This window comes from Dendrobates tinctorius, unplaced genomic scaffold (assembly GCF_039654945.1).
Source record: "Dendrobates tinctorius isolate UK_male_01 unplaced genomic scaffold, ASM3965494v1 ptg000169l, whole genome shotgun sequence".
Lineage (NCBI taxonomy): Eukaryota > Metazoa > Chordata > Amphibia > Anura > Dendrobatidae > Dendrobates > Dendrobates tinctorius.
The window spans coordinates 1816407-1835578 of NW_027361836.1; the positions used below are offsets into that span (position 1 = coordinate 1816407).

General features: G+C 44.3%; 1 protein-coding gene across 2 annotated transcripts in view; it reads left to right on the plus strand.

Annotated features, from left to right (window-relative positions):
* The window catches only part of UBE2W (ubiquitin conjugating enzyme E2 W), a 55619-nt gene extending 40572 nt beyond the window's left edge, over nucleotides 1-15047 (plus strand). For both annotated transcript variants that reach the window (XM_073550786.1, XM_073550787.1), the window contains exons 4-6: nucleotides 5797-5952; nucleotides 9001-9076; nucleotides 11668-15047. In XM_073550786.1, coding sequence (XP_073406887.1) covers nucleotides 5797-5952; nucleotides 9001-9076; nucleotides 11668-11681 — 246 coding nt within the window. In that variant the 3' untranslated portion in view covers nucleotides 11682-15047. The remainder of the gene's footprint in view (nucleotides 1-5796; nucleotides 5953-9000; nucleotides 9077-11667) is intronic.
* Nucleotides 15048-19172: the final 4125 nt, after the last annotated feature.

Sequence of the window (19172 nt, forward strand, 5' to 3'; positions counted from 1 at the left end):
CAGGAAGGGACTCGCTGCCTCAAAATCGACCATAGCCAGATGGATTTGTTTGACTATTCAGGAGTCCTACTGCATCAGAGGTGCGCCAGTTCCAGTAGGGATCAGAGCACACTCTGATCGGGCAGTGGGCGCCTCTTGGGCGCTACGGCACCAGGCTTCGTCGGAAGAGGTTTGCAAGGTAGCGACCTGGTCCAGCCTGCACACATTTGCCAAACATTACAATATCCATACTCAGGCGTCAGCGGATGCGAGCCTGGGTAGAAGGATTCTCTGTTGTGATTGGGTCACCGAGGAGGAAAACAAGACCAAGCTAAGCCACAGAAAACCAGAGAGGTTGGTAACTAAGCGGATTGCAGACCCCTGATCTTATCTACACAACTAGCAGTAGCCGTGGAGCATACCTACATTGATTCTAGATGCCTCGACACAGCCGGAGGACCAAATAAGCCTAAAGCAAGAAAAGGGGAAATCTAAACTGCCCCAGAGCAGACCCCAAAGGAATAGATAGCCCCCAAATATATATTGTCGGTGAGACAAGATGAAAACTCAAACACAGGTAGGAAAATAGGCTGAGCAAACAATGGGGTCCACACTAACTAGAAAGGAAAGGAAAGATGCTGTCTGCAATCACACCAAAAAACCCTGCAAAAATGTCCTAACCCTTCTGATAACAAAAAATACCCTGAAGTCACTAGACTTCACCCACTATATCAGCACTCTGGCATATTCTGAAGACAGAGCAAAAAGAGGCCAATCTAATAAGGGACAAAAAGCAAACTGGCACAAACAGTAACAGTGGCTGACCACACTAAACTGAATAGACAAAACCAAATCAAATGTGAACAATAGCAAAGAACACTTAGTTTCCAGTTCAGTCCCTGCATTCTCAAGCTAAGACCTCAGGAGGCAGGAAAAATCACCAGCAGGGATAGAGGGAGTCGTCTGTCTTAAATCCAGTCAGAGACTCCAGATATCCAATCGTCGTCCTCATCAGGTGGCAGGTCTCTGTTAATTAGATCCGCTTCATTACCTCCTGCAACCACCAGAGGGAGCCCGGAAAGAGATCTCACGACTCCTCTGTCAATACAACCAGCTCCACCACCCTCACCAGCAACCAGAGGCAGACCAAAAAGTGAATTCACAACAATTATCCAAGCAGCGGTGATGCACCTTTAAGACAGGAGATGCATGTAGCTTGGATCGGTGAGTCAACTTCCCACCCAGGGACTACTTTAGGACGTCCCACAGTACCTGTGTCCCCCAATGAGGCGAAGGAGAAACATGGATTTTTGTGATAAACTCGCCGTAAAATCCTTTTCTCCGAGACGCTCTTTGGGGTACACAGCACCCACCCTGTTAGCCAGTTGGCTCCTGTTTGTTTAATTAACATGCTTTTTCGTTTGATATTAGGGTGTTTTTTTTTACTGGACATGTTACCTGCATTAAGGCTGATTTTGTTGTTCTACTGCTTTTGCACTAAACTGATTTCCGCCTGCTAGCAGGGCGAGGGTGTATACGGCGGACGAGGAGCTAACCTTTTTTTTTCACTTCGTGTCAGCCTCCAGGCGGCAGTAGCATACACCCACAGTACCTGTGTCACCCAATGAGCGTCTCGGAGAAAAAGATTTTACGGTGAGTTTATCACAAAAATCCATGTTTCTTTTACATTCTCCCCTGCCCAGTTGTTGTGGTATGTTCAGACCATGTTCCTGTACGGTCAGACACAGCCATTACGTAGCAGGGGCACATTAATAAGATTTTCTCAGCACAGGAATATTTTATTTAACCCCTTAACGATCAGAGGTATTTTTGGTTTTACATTCTCATTTTTTTTGCTTCTCTTCTCAGAGCAATAACTTTTTTTTTTTTTTTTTTTGATCAAAATGGCCATGTGAGGGCTTGTTTTTTGCGGGACAAGTTGCACTTTTGAACGACGCTATTGGCTTTTACCATGTCGTGTTTTGTTTGACTTTTTTAATAGGTTCACTGAATGTTAAAACTGACCTTCCATTATGATTCTCCAGGTCATTACGAGTTTATAGACACCAAACATGTCTAGGTTCTTTATCTAAGTGGTGAAAAAAAATTCCAAAGTTTGTAAAAAAAAAAAAAATTGCCATTTTCTGAGTGTCTCCATTTTTCGGGTTCTGGTGCCGAATGAGGGCTTATTTTTTGCGCGCTGATCTGACGTTTTTATTTATACCATTTTGGTGCAGATATGACCTCTTGATCGCCCGTTACTGCATTTTATTGCAATGTTGTAGCGACTAAAGACGTAATTCTGGCTTTTTTTTCTCTCGCTATGCCGTTTACCGATTCTTTTTATATATTGATAGACTGTACGATTCTGAATATGTGTACATTTGATTTTTTTTAATTGTTTTATTTTGAATGGGGAGAAAGGGGGGTGATTTGATCGTTTATATTTTTTTTTACATATATCTTTAAAAACATTTTTTTTTTACTTGCTTCAGTAGTCTCCATGAGAGACTAGAAGCTGCGATCATCCGATCGCCTCTGCTACATACAGCAGAGCTGCAGCCCTGCTCTATGTAACAGAAATGCTCACTTGCTATGAGTGCTGACCACCATGCGGTGCTCATATCAATCCAGCAATGACAACCACAGGGTCCTTCTCATGACCTCGGGTTGTCATGCCAACCAATTGGCGTCCCTCGGTCATGTGACACAGACGCCGATGGGAGGAGGGAGTGACGTGCTTCCTGCCAGGGCTGTGGAGTCGGTAAGCCAAACCTGCAACTCCGACTCCTCAATTTCCCTTCCACTGACTCCACGACTCCGACTCCAACATATATTGCTTATATTTAAGTTAAAAATTTATTGTAGTACAATGTGAACATCAGACATTTAATAATTGTTATGATACAATAATCAAGACATTTAGATATATATTATGTTCTATTTATTGGAATACAACTTTAGAACACAAAAAACCTGTAATAAATTGTAAATATGTAATACACTATGTAATATCGAATATATATATATATATATATATATATATATATATATATATATATATATATATATATATATATATATATATATATATATATATATTCACTATGTAATAAACTATGTAAGTGGCAAAAAACAGTTTTCAACAAAAACATACTAAATAACATTTGTGCAGTCTATGAATTTGTTCTAAGAAATAGAGTTGCCTCCATCAGATCCTCCTTCATAGATGACCTCAAATCTGACCTAATAATTTTAAGGCTAGAGAACAACCTCTCTACACTAACTTGGGTTGGAGGCAAAGCCATAACCACATGGGAACATCTCTAACAATTTCCGGATATAAAGGAATTGCCTCATGCACAGTCAGTTTTGATGAACGGTCGAATTTTTCTTTTTCTTTGAGAGCAAGTGAAAAATGTTGCTGAAATATGGTCAATCTGCTTGCTATAGGAGACGGAGTGAAATCTTCTTCCTTGCAGCAACGCTTTGCCTGCTCCATATCATCCAAATACTTGTCAAAGTCACCTGATGAGGATAAAGATATGGTAGCAGTAGCACTGTCAGGACCCAAGTCCTATTGCGCCTGGCAGTCCTCCTGTAGGCCACTCATCCTAACTGCTACCTCAGTCAGAGCGTCTTTTCCTTTAGTAAGCTGTTGATCATCAAGCAATATACGATGACTTGTGTCCACATAAACAGCTGCCAGAAAATTTTTATTTTCCAATAGCTGTGTCTCTCTCTGTTTTATTGAAGCAGAAATGCCATCTTCGATTAAATCTCCTCTTTGGGACAGGCAACATAGCAGGTTCTTCCACTCCCTTATGAAAATTCCAGGAGTTAAATCCTCAGCTTGTAATTTTTTAGTCACGGTAAATAGGTGATTAAGCAATTCCTTCAATTCAGTCACCTGTGTCCATTAACCTTCATTTAGGATTACCTGAGGGTTCGCCATATCTATAAGAAACGGTTTTAGCCAGGATGAAAACTAGGGGGGGCAGAACCTCATACTGTTCCACAGAATCTCATACTGCACACCTTAGCTGATGCAGAACCTTATACTGCACACCCCTACACTTGAAAATAAAGCCTGCACCTTAAGATGTGGTGAATGCAGTCTATTTATTCCAACTATCAATTGATTCAATTGATGTTGATGTATTACTGAAGACAAGCAATGCCTGTTCTGGGCGTCCTTTTTGGCAGCTATGAGGTGTACCTGACTGGTGCTAAAAAAAAAAAGAGTGTTAGTCTGTGTGCTACCCGGCTTTCATTCTTTTTGGTACAGATAAGATATGGATAGACAGATATGGATAAATGGATAGAGCAGATTTCTAATCTGCTTTTGCTATTGAAAACATTATCTGTGAGCTCAAAAACCTTTCAGGTGATGCGGTTTTTTAAAAACCTGGTCTGCTTTTGCAGCTGAAAAACGTATCCTCAAAAAACGCTGTGTGTGAATGTAGCCTTAGATCAGGAATAGAACAGCCATTTATAGGACATTTCATAACTTTCACAAATTCCTATGAAAAAATATTCAGCACATTGTGCATTGAACTACTGTACCCAATTTATTATATATTTTAGGAGTCGGACCATTTTATTCCGACTCCACCAAAATGAGCTCCGACTCCACGACTCTGACTCCACAGCCCTGCTTCCTGCGCTGTTCCGGGCACATGTCAGCTGATCAGACCAACTGTCATGTCCCAGAAAAGGTGCAGGCTCATCGCCGGAGCCCGCACCCAATGGGGGAGGCGCCTCGTCCAATGACGTTAAGAGGTTAGACATCCAATTGTGGAAGTTGTTATTATTCCAAAATATGTTGACTAAAATTAACTTTTGTTCGTGGGAAAGCCCCTATAAGTTCTGTCTCTAGTGGGAGGTTTACCGCTATGTCTCACATTTGCTGTACTGATTGTGATATATTTCTGGCTGTCCATATTTTCCTTAGATATTCTTTAGAGATCGGATTCTACAAATCCATTTAAGATTAAACTTGTTTCTAGTCGGGCGTACATGGAGGGATACCTTTTTGTTGCGCGTTGCCGATGTAATGATCCTGTGTCCTAGCCTGTGATAATACTGAGTAAATTTTCTCATTAGATGCAACAGTCTCCAGTGTGAGGGCCGATAAGCCATGGTGTCATTTAGATGCCAGTTTGGTCCCCAGGTTTTCCCAGCCATTTCAGATAAACTTCAGAGATCAGTGTCCGGAGGCGACTGTGCACTTGCAGCTTCTCCAGCGCTCTCCTCTTTCACTCTATACTGTTGGGTATACCGAGCGGGAATCCTCCCAGCTGGAGCCGCCGGTAGAATCCGCATGTCACCTCTTTGAGCTGCTTCATTGTTTGTGAATCCTGCATCGGTCACAGGTGACATAGGACAGGACTCATGTCATGTGTACACTGCCGGCACTGTGCTCATTTTATGGGACACTTGCTGTGCTTTTTCACCTATAATCCCTCTAAAAAATTATGCCGTGTGCACGTACCCGAAGTACAATTACACAATTCAGTCACTTGATAGAAACCATCTAACTTCTGAATTTCATTTCTGTTCTGTCATGGAAACAGAAAAACGTAGTTGTGCTGAACCCATCATGTGACGGTAGTGATGCCACCTGACAGATCCATAGACATTTAATGAGCTCCGTCCTGGTCCGTCTAGTGCCCATGGGCTGAGGAAGACTACTGTCATTGTCACACTGGAATATTACACAGGGGAGGACTGTGCTTGGTAGTGAAGCTCAGGAGGACATTCGACTGTTTGTTAGCTGCCAAATATCTTGAATTTTGTCCCTAATTTTCATTGCAGGTCATGTTCACCGGTGATAATATCCCTGTCCATCCTCACGTTTATAGCAACGGTCATATCTGTCTATCTATTTTAACGGAAGATTGGTCTCCTGCGCTGTCCGTGCAATCTGTCTGTCTTAGTATAATCAGCATGCTGTCCAGCTGCAAAGAAAAGGTACCATGGGGTTTTCCTTCTAGCTATAAAGTATAGTTTGGATACAAAATATAAAAAAATGTATATATATCAGTTGTGGCTATGCTGATCCATCAGTTTACATGCAGGAATAATATATTACACGGAGCGTTAATGGCATTCTGTATCTCTCACGCTTGCTTGAATGCACTGGAAGAATACAGTCTGCTGTAAAAGGAATCTGGTGGTGATCAGTACTTAGCGAGGGATTGAAAGGGGTTACTCCACTTTCAGTGGGTAAAATAGCAAAACCAGATAGTACTGGCCCTCAGCGAATCCAGTGCCTTCTCCCCAATCCTGCTCCGGTCTCTGTGTTTTGCCTGCAGTGGTGAAGTCGTGTTGACAGCGCTCATCACCGCTGCTGCCGCTCGCTGACATCAGTGGCTCAGCTTATGGCGATGACCCTGAGCCGTTGAGCTCAGTGATTGGTTGCAGCACCAATGCGGACTGTAGTCATAATGTCACCTCTGCAGTCAAAACGCAAGATACCCAAGCAGCGTTTGGGGTTCACTTTATTGAAAATGAAAACCCCTTTAATAGTGATAAACATTATGGTGGTGAATTACTACTTTTAGAATTCCCAGTCCTTTTCTATGATTTATTATTCATGGCCTGTTCTTACAGGGTATCCATGTTATGTGATTGGTGAGAGTATGGCGGTTACTGAGACACCTTCACTCCAATAGCGCTGCCCTCCCTGCTGCAGCTTGGCCTTGCTCTAACGAATAGAGCTCAGCTTCAAAACCATTCTGTGCTGTGGATCTGGATGCATGAAGGGGCTACCAGGCTGGAGTACTGTGATACACACTTGATAGGCATTTTTGGTCTATGTTCGTTTTGTTAAAGAGAACCTTTCACCAGTTTGAGCATGTTAAACCGACCACCTCATGGAATAGTGGCTGCAGAGCTTTGTAAAACGTAGTTTTTATTCTTTAACTTCGCCTCTTTGTTGCAGACATGTTAGCAGGTAAAGTTTAGGTTATAATTTATAAGTCCAAGGGGGCGTTACCAGATATTTGTCTCTGGGGATGTGTGTTGCTGCCATTGCATGAGGTTAACCAATCACAACCATGCAGCTACTTACTGGGGAAAAATGAACACATCTCAAAAACAATTTAAACTTGGTTTCTCAGTGTGAGACACGTAAAAACTGACAGTCTGATCTTGTCACAGCAGTGCTGTGTGCTATTACAAAGTTCTTGGCGTAGTGCAGAGATATGTATGATTATTAACACCATTGGATATTTCATCTCACAGCAGCCAGCCTGGGAGAGGTACAGAATAGCAAAGTGAACAGAGCTGTGAGAGGAGAGCTGCAGTTGTGTTTGTAATGAGACAAAACTCGGCTCTGCTGCATCCCCCCCGCCCACACACACTGACTGGACTGCTGTGAGAGGAAAGATGTAATCACAGTCATCTCTACACTTCTCTCAACCACTTTATAATCACACACAGCTCCACAGTGAGGAAAGCAGACTGTCTGTCGTTACATGTCTCGTTTTGAGAAACGTGCTCCAAGCTATTCTGGGATGTTTTTGTTTTCTTCTTTATGATGCTGCCTGCTTATAATTGGTCAATGATGTGCAGGGGAAGAATTACACGCCCCAGTGAAAAACCTCTAGTGACGCTCCCTCATACTTAACATAAATTCTAACCTAAACGTTACAAGCTAATATTTCTGTGACGGAAAGGATAAATTAAGAGAACTGTTTTTACCCTGCTCTGCCACTACTATCCCGTAAAATTACTTTCTACTATGCTCAGACTGGTGAAAGGTACAGTGTTTGTAACATATGCAGTATGTAAGCAGAGTTACTGCAGGATAGGGCTGTGAAAAAAAGCACCAAGGAAACCAGTTTCTGTGCCATCTGGTGCTCTGAAATACATATTTTACTCGTAAGCCAGTTAGCTTACAAGTGCACTTGCAGTCCTCGGCTCTAGTTTGCGTTTCCGCACCAGTGCCACCGCACTTCACGATTAACAATGGAGTCAGCGGCTTAACTGCCTAGCGTCACCTCTACTCTCCTCTGTCAATCAAGAAATGGAGGGCGGTGCCAGCGGGGCAGAGTGAAGAGGAGCCGAGGACTGCAAGTGCACGTGTGAAGCTAAATTGCATATAACTAAAATACGAACTTCGGATTAAGGGAGCATCCGATAGTAACAAAAATGGTTTCTTTGGTAAGTTTTTATCAATGCTGAAACCTGCGTCATCTCTGCTTGTCTAGGGCAAATGTTACAGACTAATTTTATTTTTTTAAAAACCCATTTAATTTACCGATAAAAGCATAAAATGTTGCTACTTGCTCTATTTAGCCTAAACTGTTAGTGAATCCTGTACAGATCAAAGCCCAGATATTCACTCTGAGATAATATTCCCAATCTTGGCATCCTTATACATGGCGTTGTCAGCGCCTCTCGCTGCAGCAGGAGAGTTGTCCGGTGCAGGACAAAGCGTTTTATCTGTAAAGACTAAATGAGGTCATTTCATTTCTAGCACAGGAATGTAGCCTAGATTTCATTACTTCTTCATATGATCGATGAGCAGTCCCTGCATACTCTGCGGCCATCACCTGGGCTGCTTGTGTGAGACCAATCAGTGACCTGCTGGTTACATTGATAAATGAATGTCATTTCTCAATGTATCCTATCCTGTGGTGATCATGTAGCAGTGCTCCGCTCATTGTGCGTTTCCATACTGTGCAGCTCATGAAATGAAGGGCTCTGCTTTTTAGGTTCCTGTATGGGATTGTTGGTCTGTGCCTTCTGATATAATCAATATGAGCTCTGTCACAGACACATCACTGATTATCCTGAGGCCTTGTCCTCTATTTTACATAGGACTCATAATTTACAGCATGCGTCTTATAATATTTCTACTGATATTAATCATTTCTGATAGACCAGTTTCCAAATATTGTCATGGGCAGCTCAGAAGACGTCGTCCAGACTATCCGAGATTCCTCTACCAAAGTGATCAGTAGGTCTGAATTGTTGCTTTTAGCTATTTATTTATTTTCTTCTTGATTTCAGAGACGACCTCCAGATAACTCATTTTATGTAAGAACGTGCAACAAAAATCCAAAGAAAACAAAATGGTGGTATCACGGTAAGAGTGTAAGGCATTGCATAGATGCATACCTAGGAAACTAGTGGTCGGTCTACTTAACGGTCGCTCTGATGGTCGGTCCATCTATACTTCTACATTTTTATGATACAAATGTATTCCCATATTGCCCCTTCTGATAAAATCCATAAATATTTGCAACATAAAAAGGGTTTTGTTCCTTCAAGTGTATTGGGCTGTGTCGGTTACACCCATCACTAGCAGATAAATGAGAGCATGCTGCAGCATGCCTCATAAATTGCATTAGCGGTAGAGTTGTCACTGGCATGAGACACCACCGCTCCAACCAGACCATTTATTGAATGTGGGCCTTCCGATAGCTGCCCATGTTATGAAGTAGAGAGCTCCGAGGTAGGCCACACAGACTCATTGAATGGCACCTTTGAGTAACCGAAGCATATAGAATGTAGTAATTGTCCTTTGGGAGCACAGGGTCTGCGCCTCAGGAGCTTCTCAGGTTGGTTTCCATGGCTGAGCAGCATACACAAGCCTGAGATCAGGAATTGCCTGGAGTAGTATAAAACACAAAGCTGCAGAAGTGAAAATCTGGAGTTAATAAGTAACTGTGGTTCCTGGTGACTTTACAGAATAAGCCATCGTACTGTATGTGTGCATGAGAAGTGTCTCTATTTCTGACCATGACTTGTATCCTGCCATCAGATACACCACACAAAATAAAAGATAAATCATGTGTTGAGTACATACATGAAACTTAAACCTAGGTCTACATGCAGATATCTGAAAAATGACTCTACATACAGATATCACTGTCTACATGCAGATGTCTGAAAAATGACTGACTTGCAAATACAATATCCTAGGGTGTACTAAATCAATGAAACACTCCTCAACATTGAAGTTCCATCACCAAGAATAGACATATTTGTTAACGATCGGTAAATGATGAAAAATGGAAACAAAACATCTCAATTTACTCAATATAGAGAATGAGCGCCACACGGAGAAGAAAAACGCACTTGCACACTTTGGCTGCTAACCGTAAGGTTAATAATGGTTGTCTGGGGAATGTTTTACTACGATGAATGCAGTTGGGCAGCAAATAATCAAGATCACCTGCTGACAGCCTCCTTTGCAGTTGCCGACTAATGTTGACCCAGATGTGTTCGATGGGAGACAAGTCTGGAGACGCTGCAGACCAAGGTAGCACGTTTAGGCCATGCAGGGTGCTCACAGTATCAAGAGTAACATGCTGTCTGGAGCCTTGTGTACGACAACTTTTGGGATGCTGGCATCAATGGTTACACGAATGAGCTAATCTATCACCAAGCTGTTTGTGCACTTGGAACGGAGACTAGAGGGGTTCAGCCATTACACTGTCCCCTTCTTCTGGTAAATCAGACATCCAGAGTAAGTGAGAGCAGCCATAGCTCTCTTTTCCTCCAGATGTCATTTACTTTGGAAGGAGGGAGCAGTAATTTGGCCAATAATGGCCACCAAGATCACATGACATAGTGTCATGTGAGCCCTGGGAGAGCCAGTATTGACATCACTGTAACAGCATTGACAGCAGAGTATAGGTGTCATTACTTTATTTGGCGGAAACAGTGATTTGGAAGCTGTTGCCCAAGTAGTGGACAACTCCTTTTAAGACTGTAATATACATATACACAGTGTGCTCTGCAAAAAGTAAAAAACAATGCAAGGAGTTTACACTGTACACACATGTCTGTGTTCACATGTGCGTGCATTAAACAGATGCCAAAACTGGTTACTAATTTCTGGATGATGGATATCTGCTCCATCCGTCAGACCTGTATTGGACATGGTCCTCTAGTGAGCAATTTTTGTGCAAACGATCAGGTAGCTTTTATTATACTCAGGTAAATTATATTAAGTTTATTGTGGTTTTTGTGTTACGGGTATTTGGTGACGCCACGATCTGAATGCTGCTAAATATCGGGATTGTTCTGTCCATAAATGGCTTCATTTAGATGCAGGTGCTTTATTAGTTGAATTGCTCCTCATCTGCCTCCTTTCCTGGAGAAAGACCCCCGTATGTTTCGATCAGCATTAGTATGCACAGTGATGAGGGAAGCAATATCATGAGTAGTCCTTGTTACCTCCCAGAAGTCATGTACTGTAAGGCTATGTTCACATGTCCGGGTATCAATCGGATCCAGTAGCAATGCATTGACAAAAAAGTTGTACAAACAAAACTTTTTTGCCCAACTGGAAAAAAAACGATATCAACTTGATCCGTTCTTGTAAAATTGAATTCTGTTGTTCTTTTATTTGAAAAGGATCTGTTTTTTTGTTTACTGGATCACTTTCAAATAGAAGAAAACAGATGCAATATCTGGGGTGAATAACGGCTACAGCCGCGATCCCAGTCTTGTTTCCAAACTGAGATTTTTAGTTTTCAAACAAGCCATAGATGCAGACAGAAATGTGGCCATTAGTAGGCAGGACGTATCTCATGAGTCCTCGGCTAAGGAATTACTTTCCTGCACAGACATCTGAGATACATACTTAGGGAATGGAGTAAATGGAGAGTTGCCATGACTTCTGACATATGTAACGGTTGTTTTTTTTCTTGTTTTTTTTCCCTAAAGATGACACATGTTGATGTCAGCCCAAGTCCCTCTAGAAGATTAATCCTGCTGAAAATCATGCACTTTGATCCTTAAAGTCTTTGAACTTTTACCTTTAACAAGAGGTGACTGAGATGAAAGAAGACTACTTCCTTTTTACTGCATTTTTACTAGTGTGCATTGTGGCGCATGTTGATAGCTGTTTGAGCACATGCAGCTGACATGCTTTGTTAGTCATACTGGAGAAACGCAGGCATCGGGAGGAAATTCCATGTTACTTTTCTCTTATGCTTTCCAAGATTTCCCAGGTCCTCATGTATTGTGCAATAACAGTTCTAGATGCATGATAGGACCTCCTGGATGTGTAACCAAATGCATTGGGATAAGAAGGAACACTTCCATTACCTTGCCATCCGTGACATCATCGGGATACTATGCACTGTGGTTTGAACGATGGCAGCATGGCTCCTCATGCTTAACCCGAAGGACTGCGAAACAGGAACTCTGTATATTTATTATCTTGCTTCCTTCATGTGAATGTCTTCTGATGGGTGCAATGGACATGTACAAAAGTCTCAATCCCAGTCAGTAACATGTGTAAGCTGTACATAGCTACTGATAGTATAGAGGAGAGTGTGTGTGATATGCTAGGCTCTAGGCAAAATGTACTCTGCCTATAAAAACCTGGGGCCGCTGTTTTGTTAGGGCGGACTCATTCCGTAGTTCATTTTGCTATTTACTATCTGGACTAGTGACATCGCTAAAGTGCCTCGTACCTTAGTGAGGTCATAAGCATCGTTCTCTGAAATGTCAGGAATACCTACAAAGTAGCTGTCCCCCACGTCAGTGGTGGATGCACTTGAATCAGGGCTTTATCACAGAAGGGGTGGTGATCTGAATGTGCTGCAGTCTTTCCATAAGCCTGAGTACAACACGATAGCTTATGTTTTCTTCTCATCTGAAGCACCCAATATTTTTTTATTTTATTTGCCATTGGCGTGGACCCTGCTAAGTCTCATTTATTTATGTTGGAAAAATTTTTTACGTTTTGTCACTTTTTTTTCTCTATTGTACGTCATGTTTAATTAATAGAAAACTTTATGTAGACTGAGAAGCTATGTCATATTTTTTTTTTTTATGGTCACCAATGGCATCCACAAATTAGTACAGGAAGAATAATAAGTTGTTCCATAAATTTATTTACGTATTTTTCTTTTGGGAAAAGATTGGTACTCATCGCGCCTCCCAGAACCCTTTAATGCCAATTACCGAGCATGAGTTGTTTGTTTTTCTTAGACTACGCGGACAGTCCTCTTCGTCCAGAGCTTAAAGGGATATTCAAGCCTCATTGCCCTCCCTCCACTGCTAAACGAAAGATGAATTGTCAAATACAATCAATTGCCCCAAGTTATCCATGAATTTGCCCCAGCAAACAAAGAACAAAAAAAATCCAAAGTTACTTTATTTCTGCCGGTCGCCACTAGATAAGTTCTCTAATATATATATTTTCTTTTAATCCCTGTTTCTACTGCAGTAATTCTGTTTGTGGACTGCTGGGGTTATAATGGTGTGCCAGAATCTGTTGATATTGGCACAAGAGCCACAGGTTAATTCACCTGTCTCGTAACTTTCTTTTTATTGCATTTGTTTTTCCACCTGATATTTAGTATCAGCAATGGTAAAAGCTTTTGCTTTATTTCAGGCATACAAGTTATCTCACAGAATTTGTTGTACGTTTGATTTTTCATCGAGCATGTAGCTCTGTTCATATGTTATGAGTTTTCCTACAATACATAGTTATGGTATATCACTAGTTCCGACTGCTGATGCTATGACCTATTGTTAGAAAGTCCAGTGCAAAAAAATGAAAGGTCCCCTTCCATGTTTTTGTGCCCGGCCGCTATCCTGCTCCTCGTGCAGAGAATGTCAATGTAGCCCTATTGACATGAATAGAGTTGTTACTACGCACCGTATAGTGGGGAGGTCAGAGGGCGCAGAGGCTCCCACTAGACTTAATGTAATGGCATATCCTGTCTAATAAAAAAAAAACAAAAAGCTAAGTACTTTGAACTGGTAATGAATGAATTATTTTTTTTTCTTTTTTTATATTCAGTGAGACTTGGGGTTTTACAGGTTTACATAAAATTCCTAAAAATAAAGACTCATCCCTACATGCGAACAGTGTGGTCTCGGTAGCTGTAGACCCTGACATCTTTTCTGGGTGTTTGTGCTTTTTCCATTACAAGTTTTTGTACTCCTAAACCTATTGACCACTACTCAGACAACCCTTTTTCAAATACTATATTCCCTGTTGTATAATAAAAGTTACATATCCAATCCTACCGTTTCAACGATGTCTTACATCTCCCAGAGCTCCTGTAACATGTCACATGAGCCCTGCAGCCAATCAGCGGCCGCTATTCAGCTTCAATTCTCCCACTTCTGTTTGACATCCAAGGTTTGTGCAAAGGGAGTGTGAGTGAAGCAGTCCACTAGCGATCGTTGATTGGCTGCAGTGCTCACGTGGCATAACAATGGGAGACCTGGTGACGACATCACTGGAACAGCGATGTTGTAGGGGTGACTATTAGTGATGAGTCAGAATACTCGTTGCTCCGGTTTTCCCGAGCATGCTAGGGTGTCCTTCGAGTATTTTGGCGTGCTCGATTTAGTTTTTGTCGCCTCAACTGCATGATTTGCGGCTGCTGGACATCCTGAATACATGTGGAAATTCCCTAACAAACAGGCTTTCCACACACGTATTCAGGCTGTCTAGTAGCTGCATCAACAGAAACTAAATCTCCGAGCACGCCAAAATACTCGGAGGCCACCCGAGCATGCTCGGGAAAACCCGAGCAACGAGTATACTCGCTCATCACTAGTGACCACATGTTGTTTTTATTTTACCCTGGGGAATATAGCATTGAAGGAGTTGTCTTGAGTATTAGACAACCCTCTACCAGAGGCTGTTTTATCAGAGGATGATCTGAGGGGTGGTCTTCTGTTCAGGTTTTTTTCTGCTTGAACAGACCCTTTCAGACTGGATGTGGGGTGTAGACAACCCTCACTATTTTATTTTTTTAATACAGATTCAGAGAACCCCTTTAAAAGACATACTTGAAGGACCCCAGAATGTTACACATATAGTGTATAATTAGTTATCCTGTATTGTAGAAAACACATTTATTTTCTTTTACGCTTATAAATTGGGATTTTGACACTGTGACCAGTTCTTGAATTGACCTTTAAGATACTGAGCAGCAATTAAACCTTTGCAGGAAGGATGCAGAACGGAGTTGGCAACTTAGTCTGCAACAGACAAAGCGTTATTTCTTTACTGTCCTATCATTCTTTTCTGGGTTTAATGGATTATTCTTGGTAAAATAAATCCCTTTTCTTTATCTTATTGTTTGTGTCATTTAATATTCATTTTCTCAATTCATCCATTAGATATAGCTATACATCAAATTTAGGACAAGCCTGGTAGCCGTAAGAGACTGAGAGCCGTAAACAACTATTTGCTAATATGATTTGATGAGTAAAATAACAAAGTAACCTAAGTTTCTCCTTCGCCTCATTGGGGGACACAGAGACTGTGGGTATATGCTTTTGCCACTAGGAGGCTGACACTAAGCGAAAAAAAGAGGTTAGCTCCTCCTCCACAGTATACACCCTCGCCCCTATTGCGGGCAGAAATCAGTTTTTTGCTTAGTGTCCATGGAGGCACACGTCTGGTTTTGCTCCAGACTTTTTTCTTTTTTTATTTTATTTTTACTATGAAGATGAGACGGGCAACGGATCCTATTGAAAGGGTCCGATTTCCCCAAACCATCAACGGGTGAGCACGCGTTGAGTATCGTCTCCGCGTATCCTTTCCCGCACCGTGGGACATATCTGGGTCTTTTTCCCAAGACTTATTTTTTCTTTTTTATTTTATGAAGATAAGACAGGGCCAACGCATCCTATTGAAAGGATCTGATTTACCCAAACCATCAACGGGCGAGCACGTGCGAGTATCCCTCCACGTATCCTCTCCTGCGACGTTGGACAGAATGCCGGACTTAGCCCTGTGCAAGCCCTAGGTATTGAAACCATGGGCTTGCACAGAGGCACAATACTAGTCTGTGCGGCCCCCCCGCTCCACCAACGCTAGACGGCGGGGCTGCAAGGCGGCGGACGGTCCCTCTCAGCCCTAGAAGGTGACGGAGTTAGGGTGCCTGCACCGTCCTGGATGTTACCCCCCCCTACCCTCTACCTGGTCGGATCAAGGCGTCGGTATCCAGGGCACGGATGGAGGTACAGGCAGCGGGGAGGGCTCTGTGGTATCCGAGGCAGGCGGCCAGGTGGAGCACTTCATGCGGCGCTTCCCACAGTCCCCCATCTTGCCCCCCGGACGGCGGGACGGATGCTGTTTTCAGTACAGCCCCCGCTCGTCCGAGAGCGGCTGGTGGTATCCAGCCCGCGGCTTAGCTGGGTACTGTTCGGCGCCGTCCTCGGCCCCGCCGGCGGATTCTAAAAATCCAGCCCGCGGCTTCGGCTGGGGATAGGCCGCGGCCGGAAGCCCGGCGTGACGTCACTTCCGCCGGCCCGCCCTCCAGAGGAGGAGACACAGCGGGCTGGGCAAAAATTGAGTCCCCGGCTTCACGTCGGGATAGGCCGCGACCAGGCTCACAGGAACCTTCGCGGTCGGCCCGCCCCGCAGCATATCGGTGGAAAGGCAGCGGGTGCGGGGGACACAGGAGCGGGTAAGTGCAGCTCCGTCCACGAGGCACGCTACAGCTTGAGCGGTGCCCCCCCCTACTCAGGTCCCTGGCAGGGCAGAGCCTGCGACTCCGAACATACCCAGGAGCCCTCCCCCGCAACCAAGCCTAGTGATCAAATCCTCCGGAATGGGCCTATCACTATCGCAGTCTATGGCATCGCTTATAAAGGCGATCGAGTCTCTTCGCGCCTCAGATAGGGGCAAGAATAGTGGCTCGCTTATCTGGGTAGGTTCCTCCACCTCACAGGAGCCTTCTGCCTGCAGGGGCCACTTTCTCTCCAGGCAGACCCGGAGGAAACGAATCCACACGGTGTCGCCTAGTCCATCTGGTGCCTTGGCATCCATAAGCTCTGCTTCTCGCTCCCCGTCATCAGTGGTTGATAGCGAGCAGACCTCAGATTGCCACTCAGATGAGCCCCTTGACCTGGACACTCCAGGGTCACGTGAAACAGTGGACAGCCTCATAGAAGCCGTCAATCATACCCTGGGGATTAAGGATTGATCCCGCAGTGGCTACGGGGCATAAGGTGGCATTTAAGTGAGGGAAGCGGCCGCACAAAATCGTTTCCTCTCACCCTGAGTTTGAGGACATAGTGCAGCGGCACGGAGAATGTCTAGACCGGCGTTTTCTCGGGTCAAAAGGCACTCGAAACGAGGTATCCGTTTGCTCAGGACCTCCGTAAAAAATGGATGGAATCCCCGATAGTGGATCCTCCGGTTTCACGCCTGGCCACTAAGACCCTGTTATCGGTCCCTACTGTTTCCTTGATTAAGAGAGCCTAGCTCGTGCAGTATGAGGCGTCAGGGTCTGCAATCGCTCCCTCGTTTGCAGCAACTTGGGTAGCTAAGGCTATGGTATCATGGTCGGGAAGCAAGGTCACGCAGGAGCAGGATCTACCTGCAGAGATTTCGGAGGTCGCAGGTCAGATGGCGACGGCCGGAGACTGTGTAATTAATGTGTCTTTGGATGCGGCCAATTGTTCGGCACTTGCTGCCGCTAATGCAATCTCTATCAGAAGAGCCCTGTGGTTGAGGACATGGCGAGCCCATTCTACTTCCAAGGGGTCCTTGACTTCCCTGCCTTATCAGTGCAGCCGTCTATTTGGTGAAAAGTTTGATCAACCTATCTCAGACTCCACAGGAGGAAAGACACCCAATCTCCCTCAACAAATTGTTAAACCGCTTTTTTCGTCATTCAATTCAGGCACGTTTTCAGGCCTTTCGCAACCCCGGGTGGACTATGGGGCCCAATTCCGCCACCTCAGACGACCCAACCAGGATAGGGAGCGGCAGGTCTCGTATAGAGCCAACCCATTGGAGAGAATGCATGCTCAACAGGCCAGATCGAGAGGATCCAGATCCCAGAGATCATCGGCCAGATGGCTCGTGACCTTTGCCAGACGACACCGGCAGGGGAGGCGGCCGCCTACTCTGGTTTCACCATGTCTGGGTCAATGTCGCTCGCGACGCATGGGTAAAGGAATTGGTGTACTCAGGTTAATAATAATAATAATAATCTTTATTTATATAGCGCCAACATATTCCGCAGCGCTTTACAGTTGAACAGTTTCAAACACAACAGTCATAAGTAACAACGTTAACAATACAATAATTAAAGCGAAATAAGACGACCCTGCTTGTGGAGCTTACAATCTACAATACAAAATAGAATTTGTTAGTGGCCCTCCAAGACGGTTTTTTCCTTTCCCGACTTCCCAGGGTAGATGCCCAGGTAAGGGCTCTAGTGGGAGCCATCAAATCGCTCCAGCACAACGGAGTAATTGTTCCAGTGCCGGAACACGTAATAGCTCAGGGGTTCTATTCCAACCTCTTTGCGGTTCCCAAGAAGGACGGGTCGGTCAGGCCTGGGTTAGACCTGAAGCTTCTGAACAGATTCGTCAAGATCAGACATTTTCGGATGGAGTCTCCGCTCAGCCATCTCGGCCATAGAGCGGGGAGAATACTTGGCCTCCGTAGACATCCAGGATGCATATCTGCATATTTCCATTTTGTTCTCCTCATCAGAAGTTCTTACGCTTCGCCATCATCGATCAACATTTTCAGTTCATAGTGCTACCCTTTGGACTAGCCACGGCTCCCAGCAGTTATCATGGCCATACTGCATTCTCGAGGCATGGTCGTCTTGCCTTCTCGGGACGATCTCTTGATCAAAGGCCCTTCAATATGGTCATACGAGGAAGATATCAGCATCACGCTGGAGACCCTTGCCCGCTTAGGTTGGTTAGTCAAAGCGAAGAAGTCATCCCTTGTGCCAGCTCAGAAGATTTCCTTCTTGGGAATGATCTTCGGCACTGGCCGAGGGCTGGTGATTCTCCCTCAGGTAAAGGTACTGGCTCTCCGGCAGGGAGTCTGGGCACTTTGCCAACCAGTCCCTCATACCATCCGAGCTGGGATGAGGAGTCTAGGGAAAATGGTGGCAGCAATGGAAGCGATGCCTTTCGCCCAGTTCCATCTTCGCCCCCTGCAGCATGCCCTCCTGTCGGCTTGGAACAAGAACCTTTTCACGCCCGATTGCAGTGTCGTCTTACCTCAGGTCAGGCAGTCTATCGGATGGTGGATAACCAGGTCCTCTCTGACCCAGGGGAAACCCCTTTCCCCCAGACTGTTGGCGGGTGGGGACAGCCGACGCCGGTCTCCTTGGCTGGGGAGCTGTGTGTCACCACCACACAACCCAGGGACGGTTGTCACACCAGGAGGCACGCCTCCCGATCAATTTATTGGAGATACGAGCAGTTCAGCTGGC